Below are 18,119 nucleotides of genomic sequence, written 5' to 3' on the forward strand. Positions count from 1 at the left end.
GCTAAAGAGTGTAGATGGGTCTACAGGAAGAAAGAGTCGTCAGAGAAAGTTGTATGGTCTACGGGACTGGTAGGAAAGCATGGTGTTATGTCTAAACCAGGTCCTATGCTCAAGTTCAAGAGATGCTTGGACTTGAGTGACACTTGTGGAGTGTGATTGCTTTTAAGGGCTGAGGCGGAGACAACCTGAGGAGACACGTTTTGCGCTTGATGAGAATCAAGTCAAGGTGGAGATTGTTAGACATATGACTTGAAATCAAGTTTGGAGTGGGCCCCATTGTCTTTTATTCCTCTTAGATGTTGGAGACTCCTTTTATGAGTGGTATGTGGAAATCCTTTGGGAAGTTGGACTCTTGTGTTGACCGAACTTGGCTATTGAAGTCTCATGTTGACTTCGTTTCCGTGATATACTTTGAAGAGGAGAAAATCTACTTGTAGTAGGATTTTTTAACCAACTTAGTGCTCTTATATAAAGGAGCAGCCCTTGAGTGTTTTTTGAAGTGTGCCAAACGTGAGTATATGTGAGAACCAAAGGGTGGAGAAAAAGAGAGAATTTGAGAGAATGAGGTACAAGGGCTGTCACAATGTTTTCTTCTTGGTGGTTTTTGGAGGAGCCATAAACAAGTGATTAGAAGAAAAATGTGCTACAGAGTGAGAGAAGAAAATAGAGATCTGCCGCCATCTGTTCCAGTAAAAGAAGAGTTTGTACATCTGTCTTTTGTATTCTATTTTGGGAATAATCTCTCTTGTGTGATAGTGAGATTTGGGTGTATAAGGCCTTGGGATCAAAGTGATTTTCTCTCTACTATTTTTGTACTCCATTTTTTGATAGTGAACTTTCTCCGAGTCGTCCCCACCAGTGGATATAGGCTTGTTAAGCCAAACCACTTAAAGCTTTGTGTCGTGTGTGATTGCTTATCTTTGTTATTCCGCATTCTTCTTATTTTTCGCATCTCACATATCTTAGGAAATAGGATTAATTTCCTGACACAGTGATTTCAAAGTCTTCTGGGTATGCACCAAAATACAAGAAGCATAGTTTCAAGCGACGAGGCAAGTAATTGTAGCTTAAGGCAAGAATATCTTTGCATTTAGTAAGGTACCAATTTACATCAGCAATCACTTTTGACCATGTTCGGTGTGTCTTTTCTTTGTTTGCTAAAAGACCCCCTAATACCACAATTGAAAGTGGCAACCCATGACAACCTTCTGGGATTTGTCTCCCCATAATTTCTAATTCGGGAGGACATTCTCTTCCTTGGAACACCTTTTTACAAAAGAGTTTCCAGCTTTCATCTTTGTTAAGGAATTGGAGAGAGTAAGGAGGAGTAAGGCTTGCATGTAAGGCGACTTCTTTTATACGGCTGGTGATTAATATTCTACTTCCATTGGAGTTATCAGGAAAAGCATCTTTTACCTCATTCCAGTCTTGGGTTTTCCAGATGTCGTCCATGACTTCAAAGTACCTCTTCCCTTGTAAGCATTTGTGCAACTTCTCTACTAGGAACACTTTTGCATGTTCCTCACTCATCCCATTGAGTTTCGTTGTCAACTCATCTGATATTGGCATCTGAGATTTTAAAATTTGAAGCAATAATTCACTGGTTTTGAAATCTTGAGATACATACACCCAAACACGGGAATGAAAGTGGCTCTTAACGTGATCATTATTGTAGATTTTTCTAGCAAGAGTGGTCTTTCCCAGCCCACCCATGCCAACGATTGAAATGACATCAAGATTTGAATTCTCTGTTTCGTAAGTAAGTTGATTCGTCAATGTATAAGAGTCATTAAGGAAGCCCACCACTTCATCCTCCTCGACGTGTCTCCTACGTCTGTGCATTGCCTTCTCTGCTTCTGTATCTACACTTATTTCATCTTTTTCAATTTCGTACTTTTCTATATTGTCATAGATTTTTTTGATCTCTTTGTTGAGGCCTTCTGTCTTCTTTGCAACATCACGGAGCATTTTTGCATGCATAATGGCATAGATTATCTTCCCTGCAATATTCCTCTTCCTTTGTTCTTCGACTTTGAGGATAAATGTGTCGATAACATCCTCATCCTCATAAGCAACTTCTGTGATTTGCCTGACTAAGACCTTCACATTTTCATGTTTGCCTTGTTTGCCATTGGAGTTCTCAAGGAAGATATTTATCCTCTCGAGCTCCCTTTGAAATGACTTGACTTCATCTTCAACTTCAGAAAGGAAACTTGCTCCTTGTATGAGTAGGGGTAGTTGCTGTAGAAGAACATTACCGACATTGTCGGCCATTGTTGCTTGTCTTCCCTCCTCCTATTTTTGCTCTCTCTCTCTCTTTTGTGGCTTTTCTCTTGGTCGGGCCGGTTTTGATTAAGGAGAAGGTACCCACAGGTTCAAAATTAACAACAGTGCTTCACATTTCAAACATGGAGATCAAGTAGCTGTTGAGAGACAAGAAGAGAATATGGAAAACAACTATCCAAAATAAGAACAGTGGACAATCACCAAAACAAAAAATAAATAAGAACATTGGATATATAAGAAAAAAAAAAACAGTGGACACTATTTTCACGTTCTTCCAAAAATATAAAATAAAATAAAATAAAATAATAATAATAATAATAATAATAATAATAATAAAATTTATGCTATCAGAACAAAATAATTCACAAACAACCTAAAATACAAAATACATAAAACATTTTTGAAATTAAAAAATTTTACATGTATGTTATACTAAAACACATTTTTTAAATATAAAACAAAAAATATATACCTCCAAAATACATTAACAATCAATCCTATTTTTTTTTTCTAATTTAGCTTCTCACTTCTTCAAAATACCATACATCACACTCTAAATATTTCTCCACTGTATTTATTTTTTAATAACTTTTAAAATTCTTTTTCAGTTAGAAACTCATTTGTTTATGTTTTAACTACTCATTTTTTTGTCTTAAAAAAAAAAACAACTCTTTTTTTAAAAAACACTCTATAATTTCAATCTTTTCACCACTTGATTGAAATTATAGCCTTAATAATATTATATTTATTGTTTTATTTAATGTCATCTTTTTTTTTCCTCTCTCCATATATGGAGACTATAAAAAATGGAAAATGCTAGGTGTTCTTCTAGTGTTCTCCGGCTATCCTTTCAATTATGATGTGAATTTTAAAATTATCGTTGAATTTGAGATTATCATTATAGACTTTTAATTTATTGATAATTTTAAAAGTCACATCACAATTGAGAGGACATCAGAAGAACACCTAACATTTTTCTTAATTAAATTTTTTTTAAAAATGTTATAATTGCTGGGTAGATTTCGAGAATAACTTTAACAAATTTAAAGATTGGCGTGGCAGTAACTAGTTCAATGCAAAGAGCATTAGCACTAGCCTAGGCAATGTTTTTCCAACTTTTAACTAAGAATTAAATTTTTTTCTATTTTAACTATTCATTTTACAAAACATTATATTTCGATTTCTAAATATTTTCTATTTTATTTAGATATTTATTTATCATTTTTTTATATTTTTTGTAAAATTAACCCATGTAGTTATATTATAACAAGGGGAAAATATAAAAAATTTCCCTAAACTAACTGTTATTTTAAAATTAATTGCATGAATGGATAAGTATGCTAAAGTAATACATAAAATTATCAAAGTGTGTCAAAAATGCCACTTTTTTAATTATATTGCTATAACACCCTTATTTTCTTGATAAAAAAAAAATATAAATATATAAAACTTAAAAATTACTTTAAAAAAAAAAAAAAAAACATAGCTGCCACTTGGGGAGGGGGTGGCCTGTGAGCCACCCCCAGCCCAAGGGCGAAAAGGATCCTTTCTATTGCACTTGAAATATAAAAGATCTATTTAGTGCATTTAGGAAGGTAATATTGTCCATTTGTTTTTTGGACAAAATGTTTTGGACAAGTATACTCTCCTAATTGCGCTAAATGGATTTAGTGAAATGAAAAGAATCTGTTTCCACCCATAGGAGGGTCGAGAGGTGGCCAGGATGGCATGCAGCTACCCTATGGGCTAGCATGGCCACATGGGACACCCCCACCTCTGGCGAGCCACCCCCCTCCCAAGGGATGGATACATTAAAAATAATGTATTTGATTTTTTGCTTGATTTTTTTTTTTCATATTTTTAATCTCAAAATATAATATTAAAAAATAATTCAATACACAAAAACATCACAAAACCTTATCTCACTCAAACACTTTTCAAAACTAAAACATTCAGGTGAATAAAAAAAGTATTTGGCGAGCTAGCAAATGTAGCAAAGCCATAAATTACTAGAATTATGTTTTTTTTTTTTTCCTAGAATTAGAAGCTTAGAATGATTTTTGTTATGTATCTAATGGGTTATGAAATATTTATTAATTTGCATCTTGAATTATGTTTATATCAATTTTTTTGTACTATTACAAATTACAAAATATTAAATATATTAAATGGTAGATATCCATTTTTCTTGATAGGGGGAAGTCCAGTTGGTGAGTAGGGGAAAGGTAAGAGCATTTATAATGGCTTTTTGTCCGTTTTCGATGCAAAATGAAAAACCAAAATTTATTTTTGCTAGTTTAATTAACTAATTTTCGAAATCTTATTCCTCAGCTTATCTTTTTTTTTTTTTTTTTTTTTAATTAAAACTCATCTCCATCAAAAACACCGAATTAAGCAAAATGACTGACCAAACTCATAATCTTTTCAAACCTTTTTAACTTGAGTTGGCTTAAGCCCCCTGATCCTAATGCAGTCCTAAAAAATATTGCAAAAGAAGAACAAAAAGATACTCAGAAATCAATACACAAAACCCACAACTACGACAAAAATGGAAAACAGAGGGAGAAAAAGAAAGCCAAAAGAAATCATTTCATGGGTCTATAAATTGAACCTACAAATTCCATGGGTATCGACAATAAGGCAACCAAATTTTCATCCACTAATTCAAGAAGCAAAACAGAGGAAAGACTTTGAAAGAGATGGAAATTACAGTACCGAAACAGATGGTGGAAATAAAATATTACCCAAACAGAGGAAAGACCCATAACTGCAATCTCACAAAACTTCCAGGAATCCAACCCACAACTGATTCGAAACCCATTACAGGAATCCCTTTTTCTTTTTTCTTTTTTGATCGTAGCTGTTAGTTTTGAGACTCTTGTTATGAAACATATTCATAAAGGACTTTTCAAGAAATTCATATATCATGATTTTTGAAAGGCTTATTGATGAAATGTTGTGTTTGCGGACCACCAAGATTTTTGTCTACTTGCTAATCAAATGTTAATGAATGTGTAATGTCTTGTGAAGACCTAGAAGTATTTATTAAACCAAATTATTATTTTGTAGTGGGACCTATAAGATGTGATGAAAGTTTAATGCTAAAAGACATTCATTTATTGCCCGTTGTAATCTCAATTTAAGCATTTTTTTTTTAATTATTATTGCATTACATTGCATTTTTGTTTGTTTTTCATTTGTTTTCGTTTGTGTGCATTTCTTTTGTGAAAATTTTCAAAACGACAAAAATATGTTACTTTTATTGTTTTCTTTTCTTTCGTTTGTCTTATGCACCTAGATAGTCTATTAATTTCTCATGTTTCTTTCATAGATTTAATTCCTTGTATTTTGGAATGTTCTTAATATGCATGAGATGAAAATTTGCTTAATAGACTTATTCTTGTGGTCAATTTGACGAAGAGTTATACTCTGACGAAGAGTTGGAGATAATTGCAAAACTTGTTATGAAAAAGGAAATAGCAACATCACATAGTCCTTCCAAATATATATATATATATATATATATATATATTCAATCAAACCCAACCAAAGATGAAACAAGAAATAAATAATGGCAATTTGAAGCAACCTTGCTATACTTGAAGAAAGTTGTGGATGGCGGACAACGGACAGAAAAGAACAATTCTCTCTTTGTGGCTTCTCTCTCAACTCGCTCCGTGGTTGTGTGACGAAAAGAAATATGGAAGGGAAGAAAAAGTAAAAGTGGAGAGGATGAAACTTATTGATAAATACCCTATGGAGGGAAAAAAAAAAAGGAGAGAAAAAAAAAAAAAAAAAAAAAAAAAAAAACTTGTGCCATTGAAATAAAATAATCCGAAAAATAAATAACTTTTGCTTTGGTGTCTTTATATTTGGAGAGGAAGCCTAACATATGTTAGACTTAATTTTGGGTAAAAAATTTGATAAATAATACTTTTTGTAGATTTTGTTAAAATTTTAGAGAAATATTAGAAATGAAAAGTTCAATAGGAAGCTCCAACTACCAAAACCTTTCGCCCCACCGTTCACTCTTCTTTTTCTAAGATATTTCCCCTAATAGAAAGGGATAAAAGCTCATTACCCAATATGATTATGCTTCCTTTTTTCTTTTTTTTTTCACTAAAGTTTCAATTTTTATTGTAAATGATATTTTCTTTTATGTCTAAAAATGAAAATAGTACTTCCTTCTATAAAATTGATGGTCCGCTTCAATCCAATAAAAGACGTGACATGCGGCAATGTGTAATAATAAAAATTTAAAAATATATATAAAAAATTTTAAAAATTAAATAATTATAAAAATTATTATTAAAAAAAAAAAAGAAAAAAAAAAGAAAGACGCTAAGGGCCACCCATTTGGGCCAAGGGCCAACCACCCCTAAAAAGCAAAATAGAGGTGACCGAAACCACTTATAGGCCATGGGGGTGGCTCAACTATAATATTACGTTATATTAGATAATGTTTTATGCACGCCTCTAATTTATTATTTATTTTTCTAGAAAATAATGTATGGTAATGTTGGGAGAATGTATAGTACTATTAAGACTATAATATAATATGTTGGAACATCAATTAGGTTCAACTTGTTCGGCATAAAATATTTTTCGTATGTTTCGGTGTTTAGTATGATAATAAATAATAGTTAGATACAAAAATCTTATGGAGTACCATCCATATTTTCTTAATTTTCATTAAGTACTTTTTTCTCTATTGCCTATTTTGTGGAGCTGCCCGGTTGCGAAGGCTATATGAAGTATGTGTGGTAGTAAAATCCGAAAAAGTAGCATCGATAATGGGGAATTTATGTTTACCTTGGAGGAGCTTCTTCAATTTCTAAGTAAGGAGGATATATACCTCATGGCGGTGGTTGCAAGAATGTTATGGCATCGACGGAACGCCCTTGTTTATGGGAAAAGGGTTAGTCCTTCTACAACAGTGATAGGGTGTGCCTCAGAATCTTTGTAGGCATTTCAATTAGCAAAGTCTCGGAAAGATGTAGTGACTGAAGAATAAAAGGAAAATGGGTATTGGTGTGGTAGTTAGAGATGGTATGGGAGAGGTGTTGGCAACTTTCCTAGCACCAAAAGACTACAACATGGAGCCTGATATTGCGAAGGCAGCTACGGCATTAAGGGCCATTAACTTTGTTGGGAACTGGGTTTTTACATGGTGGTTCTGGAAGCTGATGCCCTCTAAGTGGTGTAGACACTCAATAAAGATTGTAGAAGCTGGAGCCGATATGGACATCTTATTGAGGACGCTCGAGAAGTTTTAACTTGTTTGCTATTGGAAATAATTTTGGATGGTGCATAAATTCTCATTAATATAAAATAATTACAATTTAAAAGTTAACAATAAAATAAATAAAATAGAAAAGAGATGAAAAGTAGAGTACAGAAAGATCTCACAATACGCTATAGAATCACGCAAGAACGTTGTCCTTGAAAGTTGATTTGTGCTTCCCGAAGTATATAACTCGGTGCGATCGGATCTCTTGACACGCAACCTTCAGGATTAGACTATAACATCTACCTTCGTTAATGACACACTTCCAAGAACGAAGACTAATTATAGAACAACCCAAATCTTTTCTTGAAGAATAACAATTCCGTAATTGAAAACATAGAAGTGACATATATATACCTTTTTTGTGACACACATAGACAAGAAAGTTGGCTTAATATATATAAAGGAAGCTCACGTTTTTTTCTATCCAAAGTCTAGAAAGACTTTATGACCAAATGGTCAAAATGGTTAAAGAAAACCCATAAAAGCTTTAACCACAAATAGGCTAAATAAGTAGGAATTTAATGAATCGTGGTAGAATTAGGCTCTTTTAACCAAACTCACAAGTTGACCAAACTTATCACCTACATAACGTTCTCAAAAAAAAAAAAAAAAAAAAATCAAATCAATCAAATCAAAGAAATCTGGGGTGTTCCTGATGGATATCACCTATATGAGTGTGGATGTGCTATCTCCTATGAGACTTGGGTAGGTCTCTAGAGCAAAGCTGGAAGGTTAACCATGTTCGATGGCATGGTTAACTGTATTAGTTTTTTATATATTTTCCATGTTGGAAAATATATTCCTTATTAGACTAGAAAATAAAAACAGAAAATAAATAGAGATTTACTCCTTATTTGTTTCTACTTGAGCCCTAAGAAAGGAATATATCATTCCCGTCCCCTAATAGCGCCCTTGTCCTCAAGGTGGAAATTGCTGCAAGATGTATTCTTTGCCCTCTTCATCTCCATCATCATCTTTCCCCAAACATGCCTCGATCATAAAGAGATGTTTGCAGGGATGACCTGGGCAATATTTGTCATTGCACTTGAAACAAAGCCCATTTTCCTACCTCTCTCATAGTTCCTTGATGGTTTAAAAGGCTTGTTGCATATACTAAATAAAATCGTACATCCTACGAAAGAAAGATTTATCTTGCTGTTTTTCAGTTTTATTTCCTATTATGTACTGCTAAGGGACTAGCAATATGTAAGTTTGAGGATGTGATAAGCACCGAATGTTGCACATTCAAGCCCCTTAACTCTCATATGATAATTTCTTAGCGTTGCTAATTGTTTGATTTTGTGTTGTTTTAGTGTTTTCAGGTTCTTAGGGAGAATACAAGAATAACCATTGATTTTGGGCTTAAAGCATACTTTGAGAATACCTAGCACATGTCTTAGTATTTTGACCCTAACTTTCTATTCGAGTATCATATTAAGGTGAAACAAGTGGCAGTGGAAAGCTAACTCACAATACTATAAATTATTATGAAATACAAATTTTTTAATTCAGAAGTTTACTATGCCAAAATCGCCCTACAAGATAAGATCACAAAACAACCACGTACGTAGGTGCGCTAGCGCGCACCACAAGTGGGATCGAAAGCATCACAAGTACACTCGAGTGCACCATAAGTGGGATCAATCACACTCGGGCTTCCAGCATGTGGAAAGAGCCCAAATCCACCCTGAAGAAGGCTTTCAGTGTTCTATTCCAACTAGGAGACTGACCTATGACTTTTCTGGTTTTCATAGGGCTTTTTGGGCTTGTTTACTCCCTATAAATAGACCCTTAAGTTTCAAGAGAAGGTGTGCTTAGGTTTAGACAGAAAATATCTTCTTTAAGGCTTGAAGAATTGAAGATAAAAGAATAATGGCAGGAGGCCATTCTAGCACCACCATGAGTGGCTAAACTCGTAATAGGGTGTTGATGTAGCCCTTTCCAAGTAACAATGGTATAATTGTATATTAATTTGGGTTTTTCTATATTCATGATGGTTGTATAACTGTGAGCATTGATCTTAATGTTTATATTCAATCATTATGAATTTATTCTCTTGTTGTAGAAAGTCTTTTATATTGATTGATCTCAATCCTTCATATTTTCTGTGATTATTTGAATGATTGTTATACAACGGTTTTAATTAACACATGATCAAGAGGGATAGATAAGTCATGCATAGGGAAGACGAATTGTTCTACACCCTAGTGTAGTGTAATTTAGGTAGACAGTTCATACCAACCGAAAATGGGTTATAATATTCCCTTGATTGTGTGTAGCCTATTAAGGAATTAGATAGTTCATACCTAGGGAAGATGAATCGTACCGCATCTTAGTGATTAGGTGGACAGTCCGTGCCAACCGAAGATAGATTATAATTTTTTCTTAATGATGGTATTTTCTTGACTACTGGAGTGAGACGAGCCCTATATCATGCATAGTACGAATTTTCTTTACTAATATATAATTGACCATTGTTATGTGGTTAGTGATGAAATCCCCCCTATTCTATCTCTTATCATCTATCTTTACTTTTATAAAAACAAAACAATTCAATCATACTTGAAATTAAGTTATATTTGATCTTGAAAAGCTTGACAACAACACCCACGCAGTCCTTGAGGTTCGACACCCTCAATATAGCCATATCCTACGAGGATTCGTACTATTGCAAGTGGTAATTTTATTATTGATATTTTTGGACATAAAAAGGCCACATTAGAGCACACACACCAACACTGAAGGATATGTTAGGTCTGCTAGCAGTAAGGTATTAAAGACTCTCAATCATACTTCTGTAGAGTGTTTGATTAACACTGTTTCCAGTATGATTTGCTGAAAGTTTCACACTGATACTCATCGGAGTCCGAAAGAGACTCTTTCCATCAAGGCCAAATTTTTTCAAAAGCTCCTTTGCATACTTGGCCTGAGAGACAAACATTCCGAGGTCTGATTGTTGAACCTGTAGACCTCGGAAATATGACAGCTCTCCAATCATACTCATTTCAAATATTTTCTTCATTTCCTCAGCAAAAGTGTGAGAATGAGAGTCAACTATAGCTCCAAACACTATGTTATCAACATAGATTTGAGCAATCAATATATCCTTTCCCGTCTTTCGAATGAACAGAGTACAATTTGCTGTTCCACGAATGAACCCATGTGAGATGAGATATGACGTGAGTTTCTCATACCATACTCTAAGTGCTTATTTCAACCCATACATAGCCTTCTTCATTTTGTACACATGATCAGTACGATGAGGATCATTGAACCCTTTTGGTTGTTCCACATAGACTTCTTCTTCAAGAATCCAATTCAAAAAGGCACTTTTAACATCCATTTCGTTCTACGCTAAGGTTCCATCGATCGGTCAATAGTGACATCAATTGTTCGGCTCACAAAATCTTTTAGAATATTTTTACAATTTAAATATAATAATTTAGTTTTAAATTGTTTTATCTAATTTAAATATATAATTACAAATTTTAATAAATATTTATACAATCCCGTTGTGACAAATACCCACCTAAATTAATAGGCAAATTCTTGGTACGTTTTACTCGCAAGTGCACAAGATCAAAATGATAGTATAGCAGGCAAATACGAAATCATTCCCACGAGGATTGGTAAGTTATGCTTAGAATGTAATTTCTTATTTAATTAACAGGTTTAAAACAATTGTCACAAATTGAATTAAACTGAAGAAATAAAATAAAAGAAATACTAAAACTAAAAAGGATTAAGGTTTTGAAATCCACCACTAGCCATACTCAAATAAGACTAATAATATGCCAATATTCTAATTATCTTAGATATCCAATGTTTGTCAACATAAGGGCATGGTATCTACTCCTTAAGCTATTGATTTCTCTAAACAACGAACTAGGCATTGTATTTACTCTAGTTCTTTTGTTCCCCAAAGGATTTAGCATGGTATCTACTAAGTTATTCTTTAAGGAAGCGTAAATTTATGAAAATCGACAACCACACAAGGCCAAGGGCATGGTATCTACTTCCGGTTCCCCATGTTGACTAGCCCAAAAACCTATGATGGGGTTCTTTTGTCACTTTATTAAGCCTGAGACTAGGCCATCCAAATTGACTTAAATAACATAAATCTAAACACATGCATATGGTCAAACACATTCATATGAAGAATTCAAGTAAACAGGAAGTAATCAAATTAAACACCAAAAGATAATTGTAGCAAATGCGCCAATATTGCAACCTTAAAGAGACATGATTAGGGCTTCAAACCAGCCCTAATTGAAAGACTACTTACATAACAAAATAAAAGGGGAAGAGAAGAAAAACCCAAACTCTTCTTAATCTAGCCTTCAATTCTTTTCCAAAGCTTGTGTCTGCTTCTCCACCCATTTTCCTATAGGCTTAGTAGTCTATTTATAGGCTTAGGAAAACATAGAACCCTAGAAAACCTAATATCGAAGGTTTTCTAGGGTGAAAAAAATTATTAGAAAAAAAAAAAAAAAAAAGGGAGAAAGAGGAGTGGGGGAATGATGGGGTGGCAGTGTGGGGCGGTGCGGTGATGGTTTATGGTGTTAAGTGTCAAAATATTCATATTTTAGCCCTTAAACTTATATGTGTTAATTCCTTAAGTATGTTAATTTGTGCTACTTTAGTTCTTTTATGTGTTTTCCATGCTTTTGTAGGCTTTTGAAAGAAAATGAAGTAAATCTGAAAGATTTGGACTCAAAGAGAGAAAGTGGAAAAAGATGGAGCCCTTGACAGTGCTATCGATCGCAGGGAGCCTGAAATCGAGAGCACTACCAGAGAAGACAAGCAAGTGTAGCCTTGTGCGATTGAGCGCGCAACAGGAGAGTCTCTATCGCAGACAAGCAATCGAGCGCATATGGGCTCCGATCGATCGCACCTATGCGCAGGTAACACATCAAACGGCGGCCAGACTATAATTCTTTCCATATTAGGGTTTTCCAACTCCCACTTGTAATAGGAGCAAAACCCTTCGAATTTCCTAGGTTTACTAATTTGTCAAGGACTTCTAAAGCCTATTAATAGACCTCTTAACCTCTAAGAATAAGTGTGGAGAAAAGAGGCACAAGCTCTAGAAAGGAACTGAAGACTAGATCAAAAGGAGTTTGGGTTTTCTTCTTTTCCACCTTTTATTTTCATTATGTAGTTTATATTTTTAATTAGGGCTAGATTGAAGCCCTAATCATGTCTATTTATGATTACAATATTGGCGCCTTGGCTACAATTATATTTTGGTGTGTTTAACTTGATTAATACCTGTTATCTTGTATTCCTCATATGTGTTTGTCTTGCCAACATATGCATGTGGTATGGACTAGTTAGTTAAATCAATTTGGATGACCGAGTCCTTGGTTTAATAAGAGTAACAAAAGATATCCATACCGAATTCTTGGGTTAATCAACATGGGGAACCGAGAGTAGACACCCATGCCCTAGGCCTCGTGTGTTTGTCGATTTCTACAAATTTATGCTTTCTTAAAGAACAAATTATTATGCACCTATGCTAAATCCTTTAAGAATGAAAAGAATTAGAGTAGACACTCATGCCTAATTCGTTGCTTAGGAAAATCAATAGCTCAAGGAGTAGACACCCATGTCCTTAGGTTGACAAACATTCGATATACCGATATAATTGGGGCATTGGCATATTGTTATCTTAATTAGTCTGATTAGTGGTAGATATTAAAACCCTAATCCTTTTTAGTTTTAGTTATTCTTTTCTTTTATTTCTTTATATTAAATTCAATCGTGACAATTGAATTTAATTTGTTTAATTAAATAGGAATCTACTTCTAAGCATAATTTACTAATCCTTGTAGGATCGATTTCGACTTGTCATACAATACTATCGTTTGATCTTGTGTACTTGCAAGTAAAACGTACTAAATATTATCTATTAATTTAGGTAGTACTTGGCACAACAAGTTTTTGGCACCGCTGCCGGGGATTGAGTCAAATTTTGTTTAGAATCATTTTCCTTTAGTTGGTTATTTTATTATTTTTTTTATTTTTTAATTCTGTTGTACTAAAAAAAAAAAAAAAATTCAAACTAAAAATATTTTTTTTTTTAGTTTTCCTTTTACTTCTCTGTTTCTGTTTTGTTTTAATTTTGCTTATTTTATTTTCTTTGTTTTTGTTTGTTTATAATTCTGTTTTTATTTTATTTCTCTTGTTTTTGTTTTTGTTTTTTTAAAGTCTTTTTTGTTTTACTGTCCGCAACTCTAATACTTCATGCAGCAGTGCGATCGATCGTTGGTGCTCTGCGATCGAGCGCATCACTTCGACACAACAGTACTGAGGCTCCTGTGAGTTCTTAATGCTTTGGTGTTGCGACAGTGCGCTTGAGCGCCCATAGTTGTGTGATCAAGCGCAAGTGCACTGCGATCGAGCGCACAGCCAGACAGCAGTAGTGAAGATGCTGATTTCAATTTTGCTTTTATCTTTCATTTTTTATTTGTATTTTTATTAATTTTATTTTATTTTTTTGTTTTTGTTTTCTGTTTTTAAAGTCTGTTAGTTTTTATTTCTTTATTTTTGTGGTTTTAATTTTTCTCTGTTTTTGTCCACAACTTTGAACTACAATGCGGCAGTGCAATTGAGCGCACCTCCATCTAGCATTACTGAAGTTGCTGTACAGTCTGGCTCAAGACGTTAAACTTAGCGTTCATAGGAGGCAACCCAAAATTTGCCCTGTTATTTTTCTATTTGTTTTTCAATTTATTTTTGTCTTTAGTTTTATTTTTGTTTCCTTTTTATTTGTTTAGTGTTTTATTTTACAGGGACAAGTATGTTTCAATTTAAGTTTGGGGGTGTGCTATGAGCTATGCTATCTCAAACAGTTCGTCAATCTCTCGAGTAAATTCTTTCCATGTTATAGACACATTAGGGACAATGTGAAATTTAAGTTTGGGAGTATGGGAGACACTTTACACACATTTTGTCCCATTTCTATTTTATTTTATTTTTGTTGTTTGTGAAAAGAAAAGAAAAGAAAAAAAAAAAAATTATGCATGTTCATTTTTGCCCAAAAATTTTAGGTTAATCTGAAAGAATTGTGGCTTGAATTTATCAGTGAGTTTAAAATTTTGAACACATGATTTGATAATTAAGTTTTTCAGTTTGGTTACTTGCTTAGGACAGTTGAGAATTCACACATTTGATCTGATCTTGCACAAGCACATTAGCACATAACTTGTGGGGTATGACATAAAGTCTGATGTGTGTGTTTTTATGCCTTGGTTGAAACTGGATGATTTATTAGATGGATACTTTGGCATATATATCTGTGATTAAAAAAAAATGATCATTGATATGCGTTTCAGAAAGTAACTGGACCTCTTGCCTCAAAGCATTGAGTGTTCACGTCAAAAGGTTAAAAATTTTGATTTGGTTAAAGTCATGGTTAATTTGGTTTCGTAGCCTTTTTGACTCGAGTTAGTAAGTCATAGGGGTGTTTCTACACCTAATGCCCTAAAACCATCTAGTTTGTGAATCATTAACTTAACACTCGTTACATGGATCAATTAGAAAGCTTAAGGGAACTAAGGGTCCGTTTGGGAGTGCGATTTCAATAAGTGCGATTTTAAAAATTGCGTTTTTAAAAATTACATTTTTAAAATCGCTACTTTTTAAAATCGCATAGGAGTTTGGTAAAACATGCTAAAAAGTATTTTCTTTTTATCAATTGAGTGTTTGGATAACACTAGTATCTAATTGCGGTTTCATGATTAAATTACCAATAAAGACATTTCTTTATAATAGTAAAATAACTAACATTGTATATAATAAAAAATACAAGAACAATCCATCAAATTAAACTAATAATATTTATCAAATTTAACTGTTACATAATTCACCAATAATTTAAATTAGTACTTGATAATTGTTTATTACCCATTAAAAAATATATATATAAAAAATTATCACTGTTTATTACCCATTAAAAAATATATATATAAAAAATATCACCAACTGTTACAGTGCAATATCCATTAAAAAATAAAAATAAAAATCCATCACAAATTGTTACTGTACAGTACCTTTAAAAAAAGAAAAAAAAAAAAGAGAAGCTATAAAAAACGTCATTGTGCACATCACTATGCAGTGCACAGTGACCTGAGAAAAATCATCATCTTGGTCACTGTACAGTGTTTTTTTTTAAAGAAAAAGCCTCACACAGTTACTGTACACGCACTATCACATTATTTTGCGTGTACAGTGATCTATCACTGCATACTATGATAGATTGTAGATCACTATGCATGTATGGTAATCTAAATAAAATTTTGAAAAAAAAAAAGAAAAATCACAACTTTACTCTGTAGAAATGGTTGAAGAATATAAACGCATATATAAAAAAGCACAATAATCATACAAACCACATAAAATAACACCGAACACCAAACAGTGGAAAGTTTTACAAAAGCAAAAGAGTTATATGGAGAGAAAGAAAATATTAAGGTGAGATTATTACCTGGTAGAGGGGCAGAGAGATGGACAACAGCGACACACACTGTTACAGGACGGAGAAAGGATGAACGAGACAGAGAGGATGAAGAAAAAAAAGAGAAAAGAAGGGTTTTAATATATTTTAGGGGGTATTCTTGGTATTTTTTTCATTCCCGCTCAATAAAAGGTAACTATTGCGCCAAATATATTTTTAATAGAAATCGTGATTTTGCTTTAAATTCGCACTTTTTCAAATAAGCACCCTCTAATCAGCTTATGGAAATCGCAGATTTTTTTGCTATTTTAAAATTTGCGTTTTTAAAACCGCAATCCCAAACACTCTAAAATTGCGATTTGGTTTAAAATTTCAGATTATTTTTTTGAAAACGCACCCTAAATATTGCACAACCAAACATAATAATAATAATAATAATAATAATAATAATAATAATAATAAAAGAGAGAGAAAATTATGCCATTGTTGTTCATTCTAATAGGGATTTCAGTGAACTTTGAGATATTGAGACATTGCACGTTGAAAATAATTGGAAGCTTCATATTTATGTGCTAGGTTCACTTTAAACTGTTTTCAAACTTGTGATGCCTTAGCATGTCTTTTGTAAGTAATTAAACTTTGAGATTTCAATTCATTGTGAAGCTGGAGTTTACCTTTTTAAGCTTGCTAACGAATAAAAATCATGGTCTCGAGTTTACCTTAATTTTTAAATAACATGAACTCCTAGATGATGTTTATAGGTAACATTCCTAGAAAACCATCACGAGACTTTACTCGTCCTCTAGGAAATTCCTAGGGGTTTATAAGGCTTGTTGCATATGCTAAATGCAATCGTACATCCCACGAAAGATGGATTTATCTTTTTATTTTCTATTTTTCATTTTGTTTTTAGTTTGGTATTGCTAAGGGACTAGCAATATGTAAGTTTGGGGGTGTATTAAGTGCCAAAGTATTCATATTTTAGCCCTTAAACTTATATGTGTTAATTCCTTAAGTATGTTAATTTGTGCTATTTTAGTTCTTTTATGTGTTTTTCATGCTTTTGTAGGCTTTTGAAAGAAAATGAAGTAAATCTGGAAGATTTGGGCTCAAATAGAGAAAGTGGGAAAAGATGGAGCCCCTAACAGTGCGACCAATCCTAGGGAACCTGCGATCGAGCTCACTACCAGAGAAGACAAGCGAGTGCGGCCATGTGCGATCGAGCGCACAACAGGAGAGTCTCGATCACAGATGTGCGACCGAGCGCACACGGGCTCCGATCAATTGCACATGTGCGTAGGTGACATATCAAGCAGCGGCCAGACTATAATTCTTTCCATATTAGGGTTTTCCAACTCCCACTTGTAATAGGAGTAAAACCCTACGAATTTCCTTGGTTTACTAGTTTGTCAATGACTTCTAAAGTCTATAAATAGACCTCTAAGCCTCTAGGAATAAGTGTGGAGAAGAGAGGCACAAGCTCTGGAAAGGAACTGAAGACTAGATCAAAAGGAGTTTGGGTTTTCTTCTCTTCTACCTTTTATTTTCATTATGTAGTTTATAGTTTTAATTAGGGCTAGATTAAAGCCCTAATCATGTCTATTTATGATTGCAATATTGGCGTCTTTGCTACAATTATATTTTGGTGTATTTAACTTAATTAATACCTGTTACCTTGTATTCCTCATATGCGTTTGTCTGGCCAACATATGCATGTGGTATGAACTAGTTAGTTAAATCAATTTGGATGACCAAGTCCTGGGTTTAATAAGAGTAACAAAAGATATCCTCACCGGATTCTTGGGTTAATCAACATGGGGAACCGGGAGCAGACACCCATGCCCTAGGCCTCGTGTGTTTGTCGATTTCCACACATTTAGGCTGTGTTTGGCAAAAGTGTTGGCCCAGACATTGTTTATCAGTTGACTAGTTGACCGAGTATTTTGAATTTTCAACCTCTAAATTGCCCTGCCTGTTGACCATATTGCCCCCCTGAATTACATCAATTTTTTTTTTTCACTCCCCCCACACTATCAGGCCAGCCGTCCCCCCCTGCGCTAACTTCATGTCCATCAGCTTTTCCCC

At 33.6% G+C, this 18,119-nt stretch overlaps 2 protein-coding genes across 2 annotated transcripts; both read right to left on the minus strand.

The window, feature by feature from the left end:
• Window positions 1–975: 975 nt before the first annotated feature.
• On the minus strand, window positions 976–2,274 carry LOC132178038 (putative disease resistance protein At1g50180). Its single transcript, XM_059590504.1, has one exon. The coding sequence runs from the start codon at window positions 2,272–2,274 to the stop codon at window positions 976–978; it is 1,299 nt and encodes a 432-aa protein (XP_059446487.1).
• An 8,075-nt stretch (window positions 2,275–10,349) lies between these two features.
• Window positions 10,350–10,919, minus strand: LOC132178039 (uncharacterized mitochondrial protein AtMg00810-like). The gene is made up of 2 exons (XM_059590505.1): window positions 10,835–10,919; window positions 10,350–10,717 (listed from the first exon to the last, which is right to left on the minus strand). The coding sequence occupies exons 1-2, from the start codon at window positions 10,917–10,919 to the stop codon at window positions 10,350–10,352; spliced, it is 453 nt and encodes a 150-aa protein (XP_059446488.1).
• Window positions 10,920–18,119: the final 7,200 nt, after the last annotated feature.

The sequence above is a fragment of the Corylus avellana genome, chromosome ca4, assembly GCF_901000735.1.
Source record: "Corylus avellana chromosome ca4, CavTom2PMs-1.0".
Lineage (NCBI taxonomy): Eukaryota > Viridiplantae > Streptophyta > Magnoliopsida > Fagales > Betulaceae > Corylus > Corylus avellana.

What these genes read in the sequence shown, in the direction of transcription:
- LOC132178039 (XM_059590505.1), bottom strand. Translation starts at nt 10,919, where the DNA reads ATGGATGTTAAAAGTGCCTTTTTGAATTGGATTCTTGAAGAAGAAGTC. An exon ending in AGGGTTCAATGATCCTCATC is followed by an intron (nt 10,718 to 10,834) that starts GTACTGATCATG and finishes TTCGTGGAACAG; the next exon opens with CAAATTGTACTCTGTTCATT.
- LOC132178038 (XM_059590504.1), bottom strand. Translation starts at nt 2,274, where the DNA reads ATGGCCGACAATGTCGGTAATGTTCTTCTACAGCAACTACCCCTACTC.